This window comes from Canis lupus, chromosome 25, assembly GCF_003254725.2.
Source record: "Canis lupus dingo isolate Sandy chromosome 25, ASM325472v2, whole genome shotgun sequence".
In the NCBI taxonomy this organism is placed as follows: Eukaryota; Metazoa; Chordata; class Mammalia; order Carnivora; family Canidae; genus Canis; species Canis lupus.
This window is the reverse complement of record NC_064267.1, coordinates 10,077,373-10,097,127: the sequence shown is the minus strand read 5'-3', so window position 1 is coordinate 10,097,127 and position 19,755 is coordinate 10,077,373. Positions and strand designations below refer to the sequence as shown.

The following is a 19,755-nucleotide window of genomic DNA, read 5'->3' as shown; positions in this document are numbered from 1 at the left end:
ACCACTATTCCTCTTTGAGTTTCTCCTTGCATGGCTTTCACGATAGCCAAACAAAAAATTTTTTTCCTATAGCTCTGTTCTTTTTCTCACTTTTTAAATTCTCCTATCTCAAAACAGAGGCATTGTGCTTTAGGGCTGTCTCCCCACTCCTTTGGTGAATTCGTGTAATCTCATATCAATACATTTTTTTTCTTCAATTGAATGTGCACACTAATCTATATTTTTAGCCCTCTCTTCTTTCCTGAGGGCTAATTTTGCATTCTTATTGGGGTTAAAGAGAAGTCAAAGATGACTCCTAGGTTCCTACACTATTTGCTCTTTTTTAAGAGAATGCTCTAAGCTTGATTACATATCTTTCTATGCTACTTAGACTAAAATCCAAAAAGTTAAAAGAAAGGCTGATGACTGTATACATAATGATAATAGCAAAAAATGAATGCTGACACTGAGAGAACAGAAAAATCACAAAAAATAAAACCAAAAGATTAGCAACTTGGGACCACTTGGAAGATAAGCCAAAATAAAAAGAAGGGGGGGGAACACCAGAGATCTTTTTAACCCGCTAAGAGAATTAATTATGCAAACTGTATATAACCGCGTACCTGTATTGTCCAGTATAGTAGCTATTAGCCACACATAGCTATTTACATTTAAGTTAATTTAAAAATTTAGTTCCTCAGTCACACTAACCACCTTACAAGTGCTCAAAGCCATATGAAGCCAGTGGCTACCTTACTGGACATCACAGATAAGAACATTTTGATCAATGCAGAAAGTTCTATTGGACAAAGCTGCAGTGCTAAATCGACATTCACTAAGTGTTCTCTACATAATAGGCACTGTGCTAGGTACAGGAGTATAGAAAGATGAGTAAGATAAGGCTTCTCTCTGTCCTCAAAGAGTAGATTGTCTAGTGAAGGAAATAATTTTTCCTGAAAATATTTACAAGTACTAGAGTAGAGGTAATAACATTTATTCCAGCCCAATTAGCTAGGGTTCAATCCTTTTACCTAGCTTTTCTGTAGACTTGGCCTTGTTCATCTGGTGTTATGATGGCACAGCAAGAAATGCTGAGACTCACCACTACCTAGAAATCTCTGGACTCAGAACCAAAGGCACTAAGACCTAAACAGGATTTAAGCCCCATCTCTCTGGACTTGGTGCTTTACACTGCTGCCAACCCTTGACGGAAAAAATTCTGGCTATTTTCCCTTGGTCCCTCCTAGAAGGCAGCTTTGCCTCAATTGTCACTTGTTTTGGGACCTCCAGTAGGTGCTATACTTATGGTGACTGAGTGCCTGACAAAGTTACAAAATATTACCAAAGAATTAGCATTGCAATTCAGAACAAGTCTCAGGTACAATGGAGCAAGAAGGGGAAAAACAATGCATTCTAGGAAGGAAGAGAAGCCTAAAAAGGGTTGAAAGACAGAAGCATAAAAGTTAACAGAAAAATGTATGGCAAGCAAGGGGTTCATCACAACTCAAACACAGGATACATACAAGGGGGTAAAAACAAGAGATGAGGATGGATTGAAGCCAACTGCTAAGAGCCTTAATGCCACCACCTTAAGAAGCTTGGCCTGGATTGGTCTGTAAGTGATAGCCAGCCATTATTAAACAGAATAGTCAAAATAGATGAGATCTGTGTTTTCAAAAGACAAACCTGAGTGAAAGGCAGATAGTGGTGATAAAGGGGACCAATGTCTGGATGAAGACCTGGTTGAAAGTAGTGGAAATAAAGAAGAAAAAAGTGATTTGAGAGACACTAGAGAAAAGTGATCGGCTCTATTGACAGGATCTATCTGGCACAATGGAATCCAATAAATGTTTGTTGCAAAAAAATTGTGAGGGAGGTAATCATTTAGTTCCCACAGAAGGAAAGAAAACAAAAACCATGAGAAACACAACAATGTAAGGTAAGGACTGGCAGAAGAAAACAGTGGAGACAAACGGGAAAATGACAAAGAAATCAAAAGAGGCAGTACTCCCACAGCCTGGAATGTGATTCCTTAAGATATCTGGATGGCTTGTTCCCCATCTCCTTCAGATCCATATAATCATCCTAGTGAGCTCTTCCCTGAACACAATCCTTAAAACTGGACAACACAGGCATACTCAGCACTCTGTAACCCCCTTTCTTGCTTTATTTGTACTTAGAACATCTAAAATACTCTACATTTTACTTATTTATTTAACGCCTATCTCCCTACTACTTAAATGTAAGCTCCATTAGGGAAGGAACTTTGTTTCATTCACCACTGTACACCAAAGATTAAAACAGTGCCTGGCACATAGCATATGCTCAACAGATACTTGCTGATTAACTGAATGAATAATGCAAGGAAATAAAAAAGGCAGGGTTATTACAACAGACTGATAAGTATAGATATAAAATGAGATCTAACGTGGAAATTTTATTATTATTTGGAGTGTTAAAAAAAAACCTATATAACTAAATAGTCCTTCAAGTATAAAAGACTCAAAATTTTTCCTCAAATGTGTATTTAATATATATAATATATTCAAATATGTGTAATTGTAAGTTTATTTACAGTCACAAAATAAGAGATTTCATAGCTTGAAAAATCACTCACCATACTTGATAGCCACACTGAAAATCCACCACTTCAAGCATTTAAGTCCTCTTAACACTTTCTCAAATTCCATTATAAATTTCTTATTTATCTTCTGATATTTTAGCTATTATTAAATGTTAAGCAAAGGCAAAAAGCTTAAGTTAAAATACCAGAATATTAGTTTAATCACAGCAATTAGCTTTAAGATATAGTGAAGAAGATGTGACAGTAAGCAAGGTAGAAATGGTCCAAAAGTTAAAAAAGTAAAAAACAACCCAAGAAGACAAAAAAGCCCATCTAACTGGTAGCTTCAGGAAAATTACGAAACATCTTAAATCTCACTTTCCTTATCAATAAAATACAGCTAACACAAGAACCTACCTACATGACAGGCTTGTTCTGAGAGTTTTCTTGGAGGATTAAATCTCTCAAGTAATAAGCTTGGTACAGTGTTATAATAGTCATTTATACCTTTAATCCACAATAATTAACAAAGAACTTGCTATACAAAAAGCACCATACATACTAGATACTATTTATCGTGACAAATGAAAGACATATATCTACTTTCATAGACTCTATCTATGGTCTACTGGGAAAGACAAACAAATGAATCACATAATGTGACAAGTTTTATGGAGGAAGCTAGTAAGTCCAGAGGCATAAACCAAGAGAGCAAGGGAATTCAACTTAGATATGGTCAGGAAGTATCTTCCCCGGACAGAAAAAAATAAGAAGGTATTAGCCATATACAGAGAGCACAGAAGTATACTACTAACTGTTTTAGGATTAAATTGTGCAAAAGGATTATTGTGCAATAATAGAATAAATTGTGCAAAATCCTAAAAGGATTTAGGATTAAATTGGGATTAAAATGTGCAAAGACTTAGCCTAGCTGTAGAAAAGAGCTTGTGGCTTATTTGAGGAACTGAGGAACTCAGTATCACTGAAGCGTCATTAAGCCAAATGAGAGAAGATCTGAGGGACAGGCAAGAGCCAGATGATGACTCTAAAGGTCCATGGTAAGGCTTTGTGACTTTATTCTATGGGACTTTATTCTTCAGTGGAAAGCTGCTTAAGTTTTCTCTTTTTCAGACAGGAAAGATAATGCAATTTATGCCTTTTAAACATCACTCAAGCTATTTTTAGAAAATGTATTTAAGGGAATGTGAATGGAAGGAAGGAGAAGAATGAATTTCAAGACTAATGCAGTAGTCCAGGAGAGAGAGATGATACTTGCTCTAGAGTGGTGGTATGGAGATGAAGAGCAGTTGATAGATTTCAGATATATTTTGCAATGGACTGGATCTGGGGGGGAGGGACAAAGAGGATTCAAAGATGACTCCTACATGTCTGACTTAAGTGACATCTAGGAGTTGGCTGATGGCGGCATGGTAAATACCATACTTTAATTGTAGCTATACTTAGCTACTATTAGAATATGAAGGAGAGAACCGGTGAGTGTATAGCCAAAATTGCATAAAAAAAAAAAAAAAACAACCAAAAAACAAAAACAATTAGCCACACTATGAAAGAATAGCAGTATCAACAAAATTTCCCACTGAAAACAATTATAAAAGTGAGATAAAACACAAAGCAAACAAACCCAGCTATTTGAAGGCATAGAGAGAGAAACCAAGAAAGTCAGGACATCAGGGGCTAAAAGCCCACAGAGAAGGGAAACACACTGAGATCTCCACTTTTTTCCCTTGGGTTATTTGCCAACTACCAGTACAAAGCCTAAAGGCCAAGTAGAAAGCAGTATCCTGGAGTTTATATCAGTCACACTGGATTGGGAAGACAAAAATTGGATTCTATTACTACCAAGGCAGCCAGGAATTGAGGATCTCAGATAAAATTTCAAAGAACAAACCCAACATTCTGCTCAGTTTTTGCTCTCCAGAAATGTGCTGAATCATATACAACATGGACTGAAGTGCAGGAAAAAACAGTAAAAAAGATGTTGCAAAGAGACTAAATAAAAAGTTAAGCAGGGCTTTCAACAACCTCACAATACAGGTGACCCTGAACAATGTGGAGGTTGGGGTGCCAATCCCTGTGCAGTCAAAAATCCGTATATAACTTTTGATTACCTCAAAATTTTACTAATAGCCCACTGTTGGCCAGAAGCCTTACCAGTAATATGAACAGTCAATGTTACACATAATTTATAAATTACACATAATTTGTAAATTATTTGTATTCTATGTATATTCTTAAAATAAAAAGAAAATCACAAGGAAGAAGAAAATGTATTTACAGTACTATACTACAAAAATCTGTATGTGGACCTGTGCAGCTCAAATCTGTGTTGTTCAAAGGTCAACTGTACTTAAAATTGCCATAGCTTGCCAAAAAAGAAGCGTCTTGATAATTACTCCAAACTTTCAAGTGAGACCATAGAGGGGCCATACACTAGGAGTAAGACTATTTAAATTTCCTGATAGCCCCCAGAATTTAGCCCGATGTTATATCAATCACTGATGAATCAAAGTGACCAATGTTTTTCTAACTGCCTGCCAGAAAATAATAAGCCTACCTGGAGAAAGATAACGTCATTCAGATTCTCTATAATTTTTCATCACAATGTTAATAAAACATTACCAGGTGTTCCAGAGAAACGGATCAAATGATCAAAAACCAGACAACATAAATAGGCTCACAGGTAATCTAGGTATCAGAGTCATCAGATAGGAACATTGCAACAATAATTAATATACTCAAGAAAATTGATGAAAACATTTATGAGAATTTGAACCTGTATAAACTTTGGGCCTGAAAACAAAAACTGAAATTAAGAACTCAATAACTGGGTATAACTGGACACTGGACAGAGAAGATATGGTAAGTGAACTTGAAATCAGAAAAAAATATCCAAACGAATACAGAGTGGGGTGGGGTAGAAACTATAAAATGATCTAACATACATATAACTGGGGTCTCAGAAGGAAAAAAGAGAACTGGATAGAAACAATATTTAAAGAAAACCACTAAGAAAATTCCCGAAGTGACAAAAGATAACAAGCCATAGACTCAAGATGCTCTACAAACTCTACACAGGACAACTATAATAAAAGCCATACCTAAGCACATAATAGTAAAACTGCTGAAAATCAAAGACAGAGAAAATCTTAAACACAGTCCAAGGAAAACACATTAACTTCAAAGAAGCAACAGTAAAACCAAAGGCTGACTTAACAGAAACAGTGGGACAGAAAGAAAAGACCCCTTAAAAATGAAGGTAAAACAAATACATTTTTAAGGCATATGAAGACAGAGAATTTATGACCAGAAAACCTGCACTGAAAGTAATACTAAAGGGAGTTCCTTATATCAAAGGAAAATGACCCAGAGGTAAATACAGTAAAACAAAACAAACATGAAGAAATGAGGGACGCCTGGGTGCCTTAGCGGTTGAGCATCTGTCTTGGGCCCAGGGCGTGATCCTGGAGTTCCAGGATGAGTCCCACATCAGGCTCCCTGCGTGGAGCCTGCTTCTCCCTCTGCCTGTGTCTCTGCCTCTCTCTGTCTCTCATGAATAAATAAATAAAATTTAAAAAAAGAAAAGAAAAGAAAAAATGAAGGGTAAATGTGAGGACAATGTGAAATGATTAATGGCTATTTTAATAACAACACTATTATGATTACTACTACTACTGTTACTATTATCTCAACAGCAATTATAATGATATCTTTGGAGATTTAAAATAAAACAAAACATATAAGAAAGCAATGTGATTTAAGGCCTTTCCATTCTTCTGGAAGTAGTAAGGGAAGTAGTTATGGTAGGTTCAAGTCAAAGATTTATACTGTAATTTATACTGAGATAATAAAAGAATTTACAACAAACAAGCTAAGAGAAAATATTGTGGGGGGGAGGGAAGGGAGTTTGATCAATCCAAAAGAAAGTAAGAAATGAGGGAAGATGTTATGAAGGGCTGAAGTAGAAGTAGAAAACAAATTGCAAAATGGTCAATTTAAGCCCCAAAAATGTACTAAAGCAATTAAATATAAAACAACACAGATTATCAAGTTTAATTAAAAACAAAACCCAACTATATGATATTTGAAGAGATTCATCTTATCTCTAAGAACAAAGAAAGGTTTTAAAGAAAAAAAGATGGAAAGAGAAGTCAAAAGAAAAGTATACTACATCCAAAAAGAAAAAAAAAGAAAAAAAGCTTTAAGGAAAAGATTACTACTAGAGACAATGACAATAGAATGATTGATCCAATAGGAAGATACACTTGTACATTTATTTGTAGTCAATAATTTAGCCTCAAGAAATATAAGGCAAATTTGAGAGGACTAAAAGAATACAGTTGGAGAAATTTTATACACTTCTCTCAATTGAGTGAAAAAAGAGACAAAAAAGTCAGCAATATAATGAATTTGAACATGATTAATAAATTTGACTTAAGTGACATTAAGCACAGCACACTCAATTTTCTAAAAACTGACCATAAAGCAAGTGTCAGTGAATTGCTCACAAATAAAATCACAGAATAATTCTAGACCACAGTTGTATTAAGCTAGATATCAATAACAAAAAAAGTAGTGACAAAATCCCCAAATGTCTAGATATTATATTATTTCTAAATAACCCACAGATCCAAAAACCCACAATGGAAACTCTAAGATATTTTGAATTGAGTGATAAATAAAAATATGATACATGAGACCTGTGAGATCCAGCTAAAGTTGCATTTACAGGGGAATTGCATAAACTTAAATGCATACCTTAAAAAAAAGAAGTAGATAAGTAGATAATAAAGATAGTCAATGATTTATCTATCTCAAGAAACATGAAAAAGAACAGCAAATTAAATTTTAAAGAAAACTAGAAGGAAAGAAATAAAGCTAAAACCAGAACCAATTAATAAAGAATGTTTTAAATATGAAAACTGGCTCTCTGAAAACTGATCAAGACAAAGAAGAGCACAAAATACCAATAAAATTTAAAAAGCAGATATCAAGGGATCCCTGGGTGGCTTAGTGGTTTGGCACCTGCCTTCGGCCCAGGGCGTGGTCCTGGAGTCCTGGGATCGAGTCCCGCATCGGGCTCCCTGCATGGAGCCTGCTTCTCTCTCTGCCTGTGTCTCTGCCTCTCTCTCTCTCTCTCTCTCTCTCTCTCTCTATCTCTCATGAATAAATAAATAAAATCTTAAAAACAAAAAAAAGCAATATCACTAGATACTATGAACATCAAAATAAAAAAGATAATGTGTAAAAACTGTAAACCAAATTAGAAAATTTAGATAAAATAGACAAATCTACTTAAAAAAAAATAAAAGCTTGTCAAAATTGACACAAAAGTAACAGGAAATGTGAATAGTCATATATATAGACATAGATATATATGAAATAGATTTAACAATCCCCACAAAAAAACTCCAGATGGCTTCACCAGTGATTCTTCCAAATATTTATGAGTAAGATAACTCTTCACAATCTTTTATTCCAAATAATAAAAAAACCGTTTCCCAGCTCATTTTATGAAGACATCATAAGCTTGATAACTAAATATTTACTAGTCGATCTTTTTCATGAACAAAAATGCAAACATCATAAATGAAATATAATGTAGCATATTGACAAGACAATGCATAAAAAAGATTATCCAGAAATTCAAAGATGCTTTGAAGTTAGTTAAAATGTATTCCTCCTCCTCCCCAAATTTTAACACATATCTAACACACAGCAACTACACTGTTAAGAATTTTATCCTAAGAAAATAATCAGACAGGGTGCCTAGGTAGCTTAGTCAGTTAAGCATCAGACACTTGATTTCTGCTCATGATTTCAGGATCCCAATATTCAGCAGAGCTGCTAGCTTCATGCTCAGTGGAAAATCTGTTTGAGATTCTCTCCCTCTGCCTCACCCCTCTCCCCGCTGGGCACATATGCTCTCTCTCTTGCTCAAATAAATAAATCTTAAAAAAAAAAAAGAAAAGAAAAAGAATCAGGCAAGGCATAGAGATGTGTTTTAAAATATGTATTATATCACTGTTTACAATAGGTTTTCAATGTCCATGGGTATGGAAATTAGCTAAGCAACTTATGTATATCTATCAGAATCAGTTCAAATTTGTAATATGGTTCCACACTTATTTGTACGAATAGTTGTTCATGAATATACAACTAAATGAAAAAAAGCATATAAAAGCAATATTTCTAAGGTAAAAACACTAAGTTTAAATGAAGGTAAGGAAAACCGAACATAGATCATGAGAACATTTTGTCTAGACACAATGAATTGCCATCTTAATTTAAGTTCATAAACAAAAGATAAAATGTCTAACAATTTTCATCAGCAAAAAGAACATTTTCTTCTCAAAATCTAGTTATAGAAAATTGCCCACATATATATTTTATTTAGATCATAAAAAAATGCTACTGGATTTAAATCAATGGAAATTTTGCAGCATACATAAGTAGCTAGAGAATTAAAACAAAAACAAAATACTCTGAAAGCACGGAATTCATTTAAAATCTGTGTTAGATATATAAAACAATAATAGTTTCTACATTTAAAGTGGTTAAGTTTATAGGAAAAAATTCTACTGTACTATTATATACATGTATACATCCTATAAAGACTCAAAGTTCCAACAAGTTTAAAGAAAACTCCCTTTAATTCTAGCAATTAATAAGACAATTCATGCTCATTAAAATCATTCCGACTCAGAGGTTACATAGTATTTTGCAAAGATGTATAATATAGGCATCATGTCTACTTTACCAGCAGGATAGCTCAGATCAATCGGTGGTGGAGCAGCCTGGAGCAAGGAATCTAAGGTATTCTACCTGATGGATTTAGCCATGTTTGCTCAGGTATGGTAGGGGGAAAGGGCCTTAGCATGTTTATCACTATTACCATTTGACCCAAATTCCTACCTGGCTCTACTTTTTACTAGCTCTGTGATCTCCTTTATCCTCTCTAAACCTAGACTGTGAGGAGGTAAAACTCAGTTCTGCTGATAATCACACTGTGGTGTCTCTAAAAGACCCAAACAAGGCCAAAAGACCAACAGGCAACAAAATTTCTCCCACAGCCACACTAGAGTTCCAAAATTATGAATATCTACCCCAGGCCCCTTCATCTGTCCTGCCTCCTAAACAAAGACTGCTGACAGATTCAATTACTAAACTCACCTCCACCTCATGGTCAATGGGTTACAATCTGAATGAAGCCAGTCTCCATAACCTCCCCCTGCGCCCCCCCCCCCCCCCCCCCCCGTTTCTCATTAGAATCATTCAGCACAACCCAAATCTACCCCAAACTTCTCGCATTTCCTGTTACTGAGGCTCCCCCCCTTGGTTCCTCAGGCATGGGTTCTTCCTTGCTACAGAAAGTCATTAACCTAATTTGTTTCACTACAGATGCTTTCCTGGTGGTCTTCTGGTAGGCAGTAACAACTTCTTTATCTATATACCAACTATATTTACCCAGGGTCACTGTGAGGATTAAATGAAGTGTTCTCATGGAAAATGCCAAGGCAGCTGCCTGGTATAGCAAGTACACAATAAATATTACCTTCTCTCTCCTATGCGCTCAAAAGAAAGCTATACAGGAAATTTTATTTTTTAAATCATCTGTCTAGTTCTTCACTATTAAAAATCTGTATCTCTGAAAAACACAGTTAAGAGCTAGAAAATAAGTGCTTCAAGTAAACAGAACTCTAAGCAACCAAAAAGACATGATGAAGTCCATGCAACAAAGATCATGCACTTTACTATAGGGTAACTCCTGAAAATCCTATTTGGACACCATCTGATATTTTTAACATACTTCAATAATTTTTAAAAATCTAGTTTCCATACCCATAGAAGATTAGAATCAGTAACTGTAAATAAATGCCTAGAGAGGGATAGGTAGGCATACTGACCACAGAAAAATGTAACTATTCAATAAGGCAGGAGACATTAAAACTAAATATCAAACACAAGAACTTAAAATGCTCAGAAATCTGACGTCACCTTATGCAATGGCTTCTGAATTTTAAAAAAAAGTTTTTTTTTAAAGATTTGTTTATTTTAGAGAGAGAAGCACGAACACAGGGAGGGGAATTGGGGGGTTGGGCAGCAGGAGAGAGAGAATCTCAAGCAGGCTCTTGGCTGAATGGGGAGCTTGACAAGGGGCTTGATCTCAGAACCCTGAGATCATGACCTGAGCTGAAATCAAGAGTCAGATGCTTAACTGACTGAGCCACCCAGGCATACCTAGATTTTTTTTGATTGAACATCCCAACTATCAAATACTTGAGCATATACCTTCAATTTATGTATATTCATTTGTAAATCCTATTTTATGTATATTATAAAACAAATACTAAAATAAAAATTAAAAGATTACAATATTGTTTAAATTTTAACTATTAATTATGTTAAATATTAATTTGTTTTAATCTTGTAATCTCTAAAAATGCTATTACTATTAACATTTTAGTGAGAGCACTGGTATTCAATAGGTCTCTATTTTTTTAAAATCTTGCTTTCCTAATTTGTGAAGTTCAGTGAATTGTGACACTTTGTTTTAAGAACTGCTTAAGTCATAACTGAAAAACTTAGTTCACAAGGATGCACAGACATTTATATAAGAATATGTCACTTACTGGCTTACTAAGTCATATCACTTTTCTATTCTATCACCAAATATTCACAAGTTTTTGTTAAAAGTCAGTTGCCAGATGTCAATGTTATAAACATTTTATTTTTCCTGATGTCAGTCAGATATTTTTTGCAAGCTCAGTAAAATGGGTTTTTAGGTTTCTAACAAATGGGTCCAAAGTCCACTGAAATTCAGTGTAAGATTTTTCAACAGACTGGAAGTGTCTAAACATGTTTCAAAATGTTCTCTCCATAACATTTGTTGCTTCTGAAAAGCAAATACTTTCTCACTTATTGATTAAAATGTCGACTTTGCCATGTAGAGACAACCTCGTGTTTGTTTTCTCAAAAATATCTCCTAGGTAGCATGATATTTTTTTTTTTTTTTTTTGGTAGCATGATATTGATAGCTTCTTGTCATCAGGTAAAATATCAGCATCTATAATATTCATCTTTTGTGAAACAGAAATGTGTAATTCAGCTTTGAGTTCTACAACTCCTTTTATTTTTATTGCTCCTTTAAATACTTTGAGTGAACCTCTGCTCCCCATCTGAATTCAAGGTATCACAGATTTTTTTTAAAAGCCTTTTTTTTTAAAGCCTTTTTTAAAGTTACTAAATAATACACTGTAACAGAAAGACCACAAAAACTTTGAGAAAGTCATGGTGCTGCTGTTAGCCTCCACATTACAGAACTCCCACATGGTCCCTCAGCAAACCACACTCATTGTGATCATCTGGATGTGGACCTAGAAAAGGCTCAGAACCAATCCATATAGTAATACGAAAGCTTAATTCCTCCCCCTTTATGGAGTACTAAATAAATAAATAGAAATTATAATATTTGTATTCTCACATCTCAATTGACTTGCCTCACGTCACTTTATAAATTACTGACCTAGTGAAGAGGCATAAACCTTCACAGTCTATATTAGGTGCTCAGGGTTTGAAGTTGTAGCTTATGGAACATTACACAGAGAAATACTCAGCAAAGAATGCACACTGAACTGAATCAATATTATCCAAATGATGGCTTTAGGTCATCAAAAAGAAGTTAAAGTATGTGCAGTATATTACGTTCCAATAGGACAGCGGTCCAACTTATTAGATAGGGATATTTCCAAAATAACCTTCATGTATTCAGAAAATTTACTGTTTCAGAATGACATTCCTCAGGGACTCCAGTTACCATGAATTCTATAGTCACCTTCAGTTTTTTTCCCCTAGAATGAGAGGAATTCTTAAAGAATATATTTAAGAAGGATATACTTCATTTGCTAAAATACATTTGCTGTTCCGTGTTCTAATTTAGAAAATTAGAGCCATCACTGACCACTAATTTAAAAGAATTTCAAGCTTTACTATTAAAAATACATTTTTTCATATTCAAAGTAATAACAGAAGCAGACATCATACACTTCATATTTAACGCTATAATTAGTAGCAGTAGTAGTATGGGACAATATTTACTTTTTCTCTAAGTAACAGAATAATAATACTGCTCCATGAGTCAAGAAAATCACTCATTGGCTTTTAAACGTCTATTCTGTTTTAAAAAATCACGAGAGGGATCCCTGGGTGGCACAGCGGTTTAGCGCCTGCCTTTGGCCCAGGGCGCGATACTGGAGACCCGGGATCGAATCCCATGTCGGGCTCCCGGTGCATGGAGCCTGCTTCTCCCTCTGCCTAGGTCTCTGCCTCTCTCTCTCTCTCTCTCTCTCTCTCTGTGTGACTATCGTAAATAAATAAATAATCACGAGAGATGTAATATAAGACACAAATCCATATAAATCTGACATTGTATAAGAAGAACTGCAAGCACACTGACAGAAAACGGTTCACACTTGAGGGCTAGAAATGAACTAAAAGCAGTTTTCACAGGAGAGAGACATGAGCTAGAGGAGGACTTAGAGCCAGAAAGGAAAAGGCATTCAAAGCTGAGGTAAACTGTCTTTTGTTTTCTTAATGAAAAATGTCTAACTCAGAACACCAAATGTAAGACATATTCAAGTAACACAATTTAGAAGAATGTGCCATTTGAGATAAAATATTTATTAAACTATTCATCATCACATACGTATATATGTAAACGTACTTATTCTACTCTTTAGCTTCATAAAACCTCCCCTCTTATACTTCAAATAAGAGCTTCAGCAAGAGAAAGAAAAATTAAAAGAAGCTGTAAGAGAACATTTGGGGCACTAGAACATACTCTTTCTTCAAAATTAAAAATTTTCTCTCCTCTGGACCTTTTTCTAGTACGACATCTTCCCCTGGTATACTCTACATTTGTCATTTTACTTAAGTTGGAAAAGTGATAAAAGTTCACTTTGAAAGGAAATTCATTTTAGTAATTTCCTGTCCACCAGAGGGCTCCCATATTTCTCCACAAATAAAAGAGATAAAACATTACAGTAAAAATAATCATTAAGCACAGAAAAAAACTCAAATTATCATTATCTTATTTAACCCCAGACTAAAAATTGTTGTATCTATTACAGTTTCTATATTAATAGCTTAAAAAGATAGAGGGCTTTTAACTGTTTTATGAACTAAAATGTTTTAAATACCAAACTGCTTTGCTATTATTCTCACCCTGTCAATTTTTTTCTTAGGTAGGACTTTCAATTCAATAGATAACATAAAATATAACTTTAGTCCAAAGCTCTAAATAGTAACTCAAATGTTTTCTGTAATACTTTTATAAATTATTTACTTGATAATTTTCCTGGTCCAGAAAACAAAATTATCACCTTATCTACCCAACCTGACGACTTACTATTAACAGAAAGAGTAAACATTTTATTACAGAAAATCTACAATCATTAACATAATTCATCCTACAATTATTAACAATAAATAGTGCCCCATCATGAATTATGATTTGGGCTGGGAAAAAAAATATAAAGGAAATGAATCATTTAAATACAATGTATTACAATGACATTCTGTTCAGATATTTTTAGATTTTTTTTCACAAATAAGTTATTACACTGGAATGTTAGTATACCTCCTAGTTCAAACTCCATCAGTTTTAGCAAAAGAGAAAACAGTATTTTATGTAAATACACTTAGTTATAGGACATATTTACAGAATGTTAACTGCTAAAGTACCAACTACATTTTTTTTCAAGGGTATAGCAAATCCATTCACTAGGGGTGCCACTCCCCCTCCAAAAAGATCAACTTGCTAAATTTGGATTATAAAAAAAGAGATTCCTTATGGTAAACACAAAAATTTACTGAATGTTTACAAATAAACTTGAAATGTGAGTTATATTGACAAAACAAAAAAGATGCTAAAAAATCTATTTCAAAGTCAGTCAAAATAATTGCCATATGAAGACTTTACCAAAAACATCAGTTGATTTAGCAGTTACTATAGCTCAAGAATGACTTCTCTCTGATGAAAAAATAACAGAGGTTATAATTTCACTGCCCTACCCCATCTCCCAACTAGGATTTTCCTACACAAGGACAAGCACCATTAACATGTAAAAGAGCGTAACATTGGTTTCTACATAAGACAGATTAGCTGTCACCACTTAGAAACTTGAACATTTTACCACACTTTGCAAAAATGTATGTATTCATACTTGCAAGAGTACTGTATCCTGATCAATTTGGAGTTCCGTTGCAAAAGAAATGTCAGCTTGTGGAAGGAGGTGGGGGTAGGGAGGCTAAGGCTGTTAAAGATTCAAAGTGGTGAAACTGTTCTCACTTTAAGTCATTAATGTAAATGCAAACTGTCAATTATTGATATGAAGAGTTTAAGAAATACAAAGCATTCAGCAGCTAACCAATACTTACCATGTTATATCTCAAAAAGTTGAGAACTGTAGGCACTTATCAAATAAAGGCACTTTTTAAACAAAAATGCAATGTAAGTAATAGCAAATGTAGGTTTAAGAGGTTGTGACATAGGGGAAAAAAAGCCTCAAGACTTCCAACAAGTTGAGCAGTTAGAAAATGAGACATAAAAAAAATACTCAGAACAATCTAATCTGAGCTGTAGATTAGATACATTCTGAAACAGCATCATCAGGGCATTATATGTTTATTACATAATAGTGCTTTGCCCTTGCATATCACCTTTAATCAAGGGATCTCAAAGCACCACTGAATCAAGCAAGGCCTTAAAATACAGTCTAAAACAGAAATAGTCATATTTTATAATTATGCCTATTGATAAAAACTTGCCACCACTTCCTGTTCCCCTGATCCGAACATTAGCTTCAGAACCTTCCCTCTGACTTGGAAGCCGTATTCCCCAAATCATTTCAATTTGTAACTGATGCTACGCACATTCCAGCTTTTCTTTCAGCACTGGGCCTAAAGAAAGTAGTGGCACTGTTTTAAAATGACACAAATCCATTTCATTACAATTTCTATGACGGAATAAATAGTACTTAGAGTGAACATATCCTGTATGGAGCATGATGATATAAAATGGAGACTTTAGAGAATAAATCTTTGCTGGAAGCGATGAGCCCAAAAAACACTCATTAGACAGAGGAAATAGCATTTTCCAGCTCAGTCCAAACACCTTTCCAGACAACTTCAAGAGTGGGGTAGAGGAAACCTTGTCCGGCTATCCTTAATCGGGCAGGAGACTGACTATTCTCCTGTGTGTACACCAGAAGGGAAGGGAAAACTAAAGGGACAATGCAAGAGTTTTAAGACTCAGGAAGGAGGGTGTTAAGTTGCTGCGTGGCCACACAACAGACAAAAAACACTGTGGTTCCTATACATTAAAATAGTACATCAAATGGTAAATCAAACACACATTTAGCAAAATGGCATTAAACCAAGGTCAATATATGCCTTTTACAGCCATTTAGCTTTGTTTTTAGGTCTGTAAATGAGGTTCGCTCCTAAAGAAAGAGCTGACATTTTAAAATTTAATCAGCGAAGTTCGATTTTGTTTTTTCACTGGAATACCAGAACACTCAAATGCTAATGTTATGTTAACTTCAATTGTTTCATAAACAAAGTCATCAACCTTGATGTTTAATTGCATTATGTTTGTCCCTAGGACTGCAAAGTGTCATTTCAACTCACACAAACCCACCACCTCCCAGCCCTGTAAGCCTACACAGCTCCAGTTAGTCAACAGACTCACAGCATTAACAAACATTAACCTTTAGAAACAGAAAGAAAAGCACCAATAAACACGAGTACTTTTTGTTTCAAGTTCTCAACATTCAGAGATCAAGGCTCACTAACGTATTTTATTAGCTTTTAAAGGGCCAATGATGCAATACTATTAAATATCTGGTACTAAAAGTCCTGGCAATTCAGAAGTAGCACCCCATATACGACGATCAGTCTGGATTTGTGAAAATTCCAAAAAACCTTAATATTTCAGTTGCCATAGTCGCCCACCCAGACATTTCAAAAAGCTCACAGCAAATTCTAGTAGACTTTTTCTTGAGGACAGACACGTCCCTTCCCTCCAAAATATCAAGTTTGTATCCGCTGCGTTAATGGTCTCGTCAGTGCCCAGGAACGAGACTCCGATTTCTCTACCTGTGTGTGTAGTAGGGACGCCCGTCCTCAGCTCTGCCCACTGTCACTCACGTTTTCAGAAGCTTTAAGATACAAATGTTCAAAGGCTCCTGGCAAAGGGGGAGATGTTTCCTCCACTTCGAGCTGCACTGCCACATTTCCCCTAATTCTTCATTCTTTAGTGATTTAGAAAACACCACCGAACGAGAAAGGCCATATTAAAACCGGTACTTCCTAAGACGGGGGTGGGGGGGAAACCAGAACCTCCAACTTCTCCAAATCTCCCAGTACCGTGGCTTCTCAACAGTCCCCCCCCCCCCCCGCAAACCTTCTTCACCCCACGCCTGCATCCTTTCTGATTAAATAAGATTGGAAACCACAATTAAATCAGAGTGTCATAACTTATCCTTCACTTACCATATCTGCCGGGACATTACTGGACATCTTGCCGTCTGATGTACACCCAGATGTTTACCACGGGAAAAACAACAACAAACAAAAACAGAGCAGAAGTCTTCAAGCTACAGCAATCGAGCTTGACGATCTTGATGTGCTTTCCAAAAAAGAAAAAAATAATAATAATAAGTGATTTCAGAGCCCAAGCGGCGGCCTGGCCGAGGTTCCGAGCGAAGAGGAACAAGCCCCCGGAGCTGGCTGGCCGGGGCCGGGGCCGGGGCCGGGGCCGGAGAGGACTCCCGGGATGGCAGCGGCAGCCCCGTCGTCGTCAGTGGCAGCAGCAGCGGCGGCGGCGGCGGCAGCAGCAGCAGCCCCAGGACCGGCCGCGCCAGGTAGACCCAGCCGAGTGACACACGGACATGGAGCGGGGTGGGAGGGGGTTAAATCCGCCTTCCTCCTCTCCCAGCCCGGCAGTGATTCACACTTGCTCCCCAGTCAAGTCCTCATTAAGCAGGAAGAAAATGCCCCGGCGTGGATGCACGCAGATAACTATGTGGCTACACATGGACGCGCGAGCGGCGAGCGGCGGCCGCGCCGGGGAAACAGCTCAACTCGCGCTGGCCGGGGCCGGGGCCGGGGCCGGGGCCGGGAGCCGGGAGCCGGGCCGCGGAAACCCGCGCTCAAGGGCATTTAACTCGTTGGGAGCCGAGGCGGAAGCCCGGGGCGGCACGCGGGAGGCACGGGGCGCTCGGGCCGCGCGGGACACCCCACGGCCCCTCGGGGCTCAGGCCGCGGGCGCCTCGGGGCAGCAGCGGGGCTCGCGGCGCATCGCCTCCGGCTCCTCGGCGCTCCTCTCCGGCCTCCGCCTCCCCCCCGTCGCCACCTTCCCCTCCCCTCCGACGCCGACTTCGGCGCTCCCCGGAAGAGGCCGGGTCCTCCCTCTCCTCAGTCCAGGAATGGTTTCCTCTCGGAGCTTTGTCTCTCCTCCTCCTCCACTTTTCAGTCCCAAACGCCGCAGCCGCCTCCGGTCATCGCCTCTCACGCCAACATGGCGGCGGCGGCCGCAGCTGCCTGAGCGCAAGCCGGGGACACGGGGAGAGCGCTGCCCCTCCTCGCAGCCGCCGCCACCGCCACCGCCACCGCCCCCGCCTCCCCTCCACTCTCCCCCCTCCCCCCTCCGTGGACACCTACTGCGTCACTACGGAGACCACCCTCGTGCATCATGGGAAATGTAGTTTACGCGAAGGCGGGGGGGGCGGCTTAACGCGTCCTCTCCGGACTCCGAAGCCACGCCCCTCTTAGCAACAGTTGCTAGGAAAGGAAAGCTCGCTTTAGCAGAGCTGCCGCCCAGGAGTTAGGTGTCACCTGCTTCCAGGAGTGCTGTGAGCGTGCGAATTATTTGGAGAAAATGATTCTGCACAGAGAAATTCCCTCATGCACAATACACATACAGACTGAAAATATGGTTTACCTCCAAGCAGAATCATTCATTTTAATGACAGCACGCTCTCCACATCCTGCAATCTCAAAGCATTTTGTATAGTGATTTCATCTAGGTCTTTTCAACATTACATTTGGAAGATCAGAAGCAATCATTGATTTCCAATAAGGTCGTAGAAGTTCAACAGGAACAAGGATCTCATTAAGCAAGGAGAATGTTTGAACATGTGTTTCTTGAAGAACTAGGGCCATAAAGCTACAATCTAGTTAATTGAAATTACCAAAAACTGTATTAGGTACAATAGTATATCATCCCAAATCTATATCAGGAAATAGTTGCTACAAACTACTTGGGGATTCACCAGTTTACTAGGTTAGCCCCTAAATTATGTTTAAGTTAAAATGTAATAAAAACCTACACACCCACAGTGATTAGCAAACAGCACAAAATCATACCATTAGTGAGAGACCTAGACGAAGAATATGTCTATTTCAAATTTAGGATCAAAATTCAGAAACCACCAATGTCTCTCTGAATCCATATAGATCTCTTAGGGCTTTGACAGAATATTTTAGCAAGGGCAGTCTCAGTAAGACAGGTATGTAAGAATGCCAACGGATTGAGAGTCTGAAAGCCAACCTACAGCTATGTGACCTCATCTGTAAAACAGTCTTGCCTACCTTCCAGGGGTAACGTAGGAGTAGTTGCAAGGATGAGCTAATGCATGGAAAATAAATCACTTTGAAAATACTAATGCATCACTTAATATGAAATGTTACCACTCATCCATTCAGCAAACACATAATCCAGGCACTCTGCTAGGCACCAATAGTTTAAAAATGAATAATCCAGCCACTGTCCTAAGGGAACTCATTGTCTAGAAACCTATGTCATTCCCCACAGCAGTCTCTCCAGTTAGGTTTGTCTCATTAGGATGGAAACTCACAGGGCGTTTAGAGTATTTGCCTCTTGAGTAGCCTGGCTGGAGAGATTCCAAGCACTCCTAGCGATCTACATCAGCCTGTGGTGAATTGGGGTGGTAACCAGGAAGGAGGAGGATAACTCAAATTCACAGAGAAACCAGAAGATTAAATAAATAAATAAATAAATAAATAAGGCCCAAATCTCACAATTAGACTTCAGGACTTGGTCTAGAAATTTCTGATTCTACAGCTACATGATTTTCCAAGCTGGTACTTGGTTGCTCATTCACCATCACTGC

At 37.5% G+C, this 19,755-nt stretch overlaps 1 protein-coding gene across 1 annotated transcript in view; it reads right to left on the bottom strand.

The window, feature by feature from the left end:
• UBL3 (ubiquitin like 3) overlaps window positions 1-18,203 on the bottom strand; it is a 69,420-nt gene extending 51,217 nt beyond the window's left edge. The window contains exon 1 of the mRNA XM_025462587.3: window positions 17,114-18,203. Coding sequence (XP_025318372.1) covers window positions 17,114-17,140 — 27 coding nt within the window. The 5' untranslated portion in view covers window positions 17,141-18,203. The remainder of the gene's footprint in view (window positions 1-17,113) is intronic.
• Window positions 18,204-19,755: the final 1,552 nt, after the last annotated feature.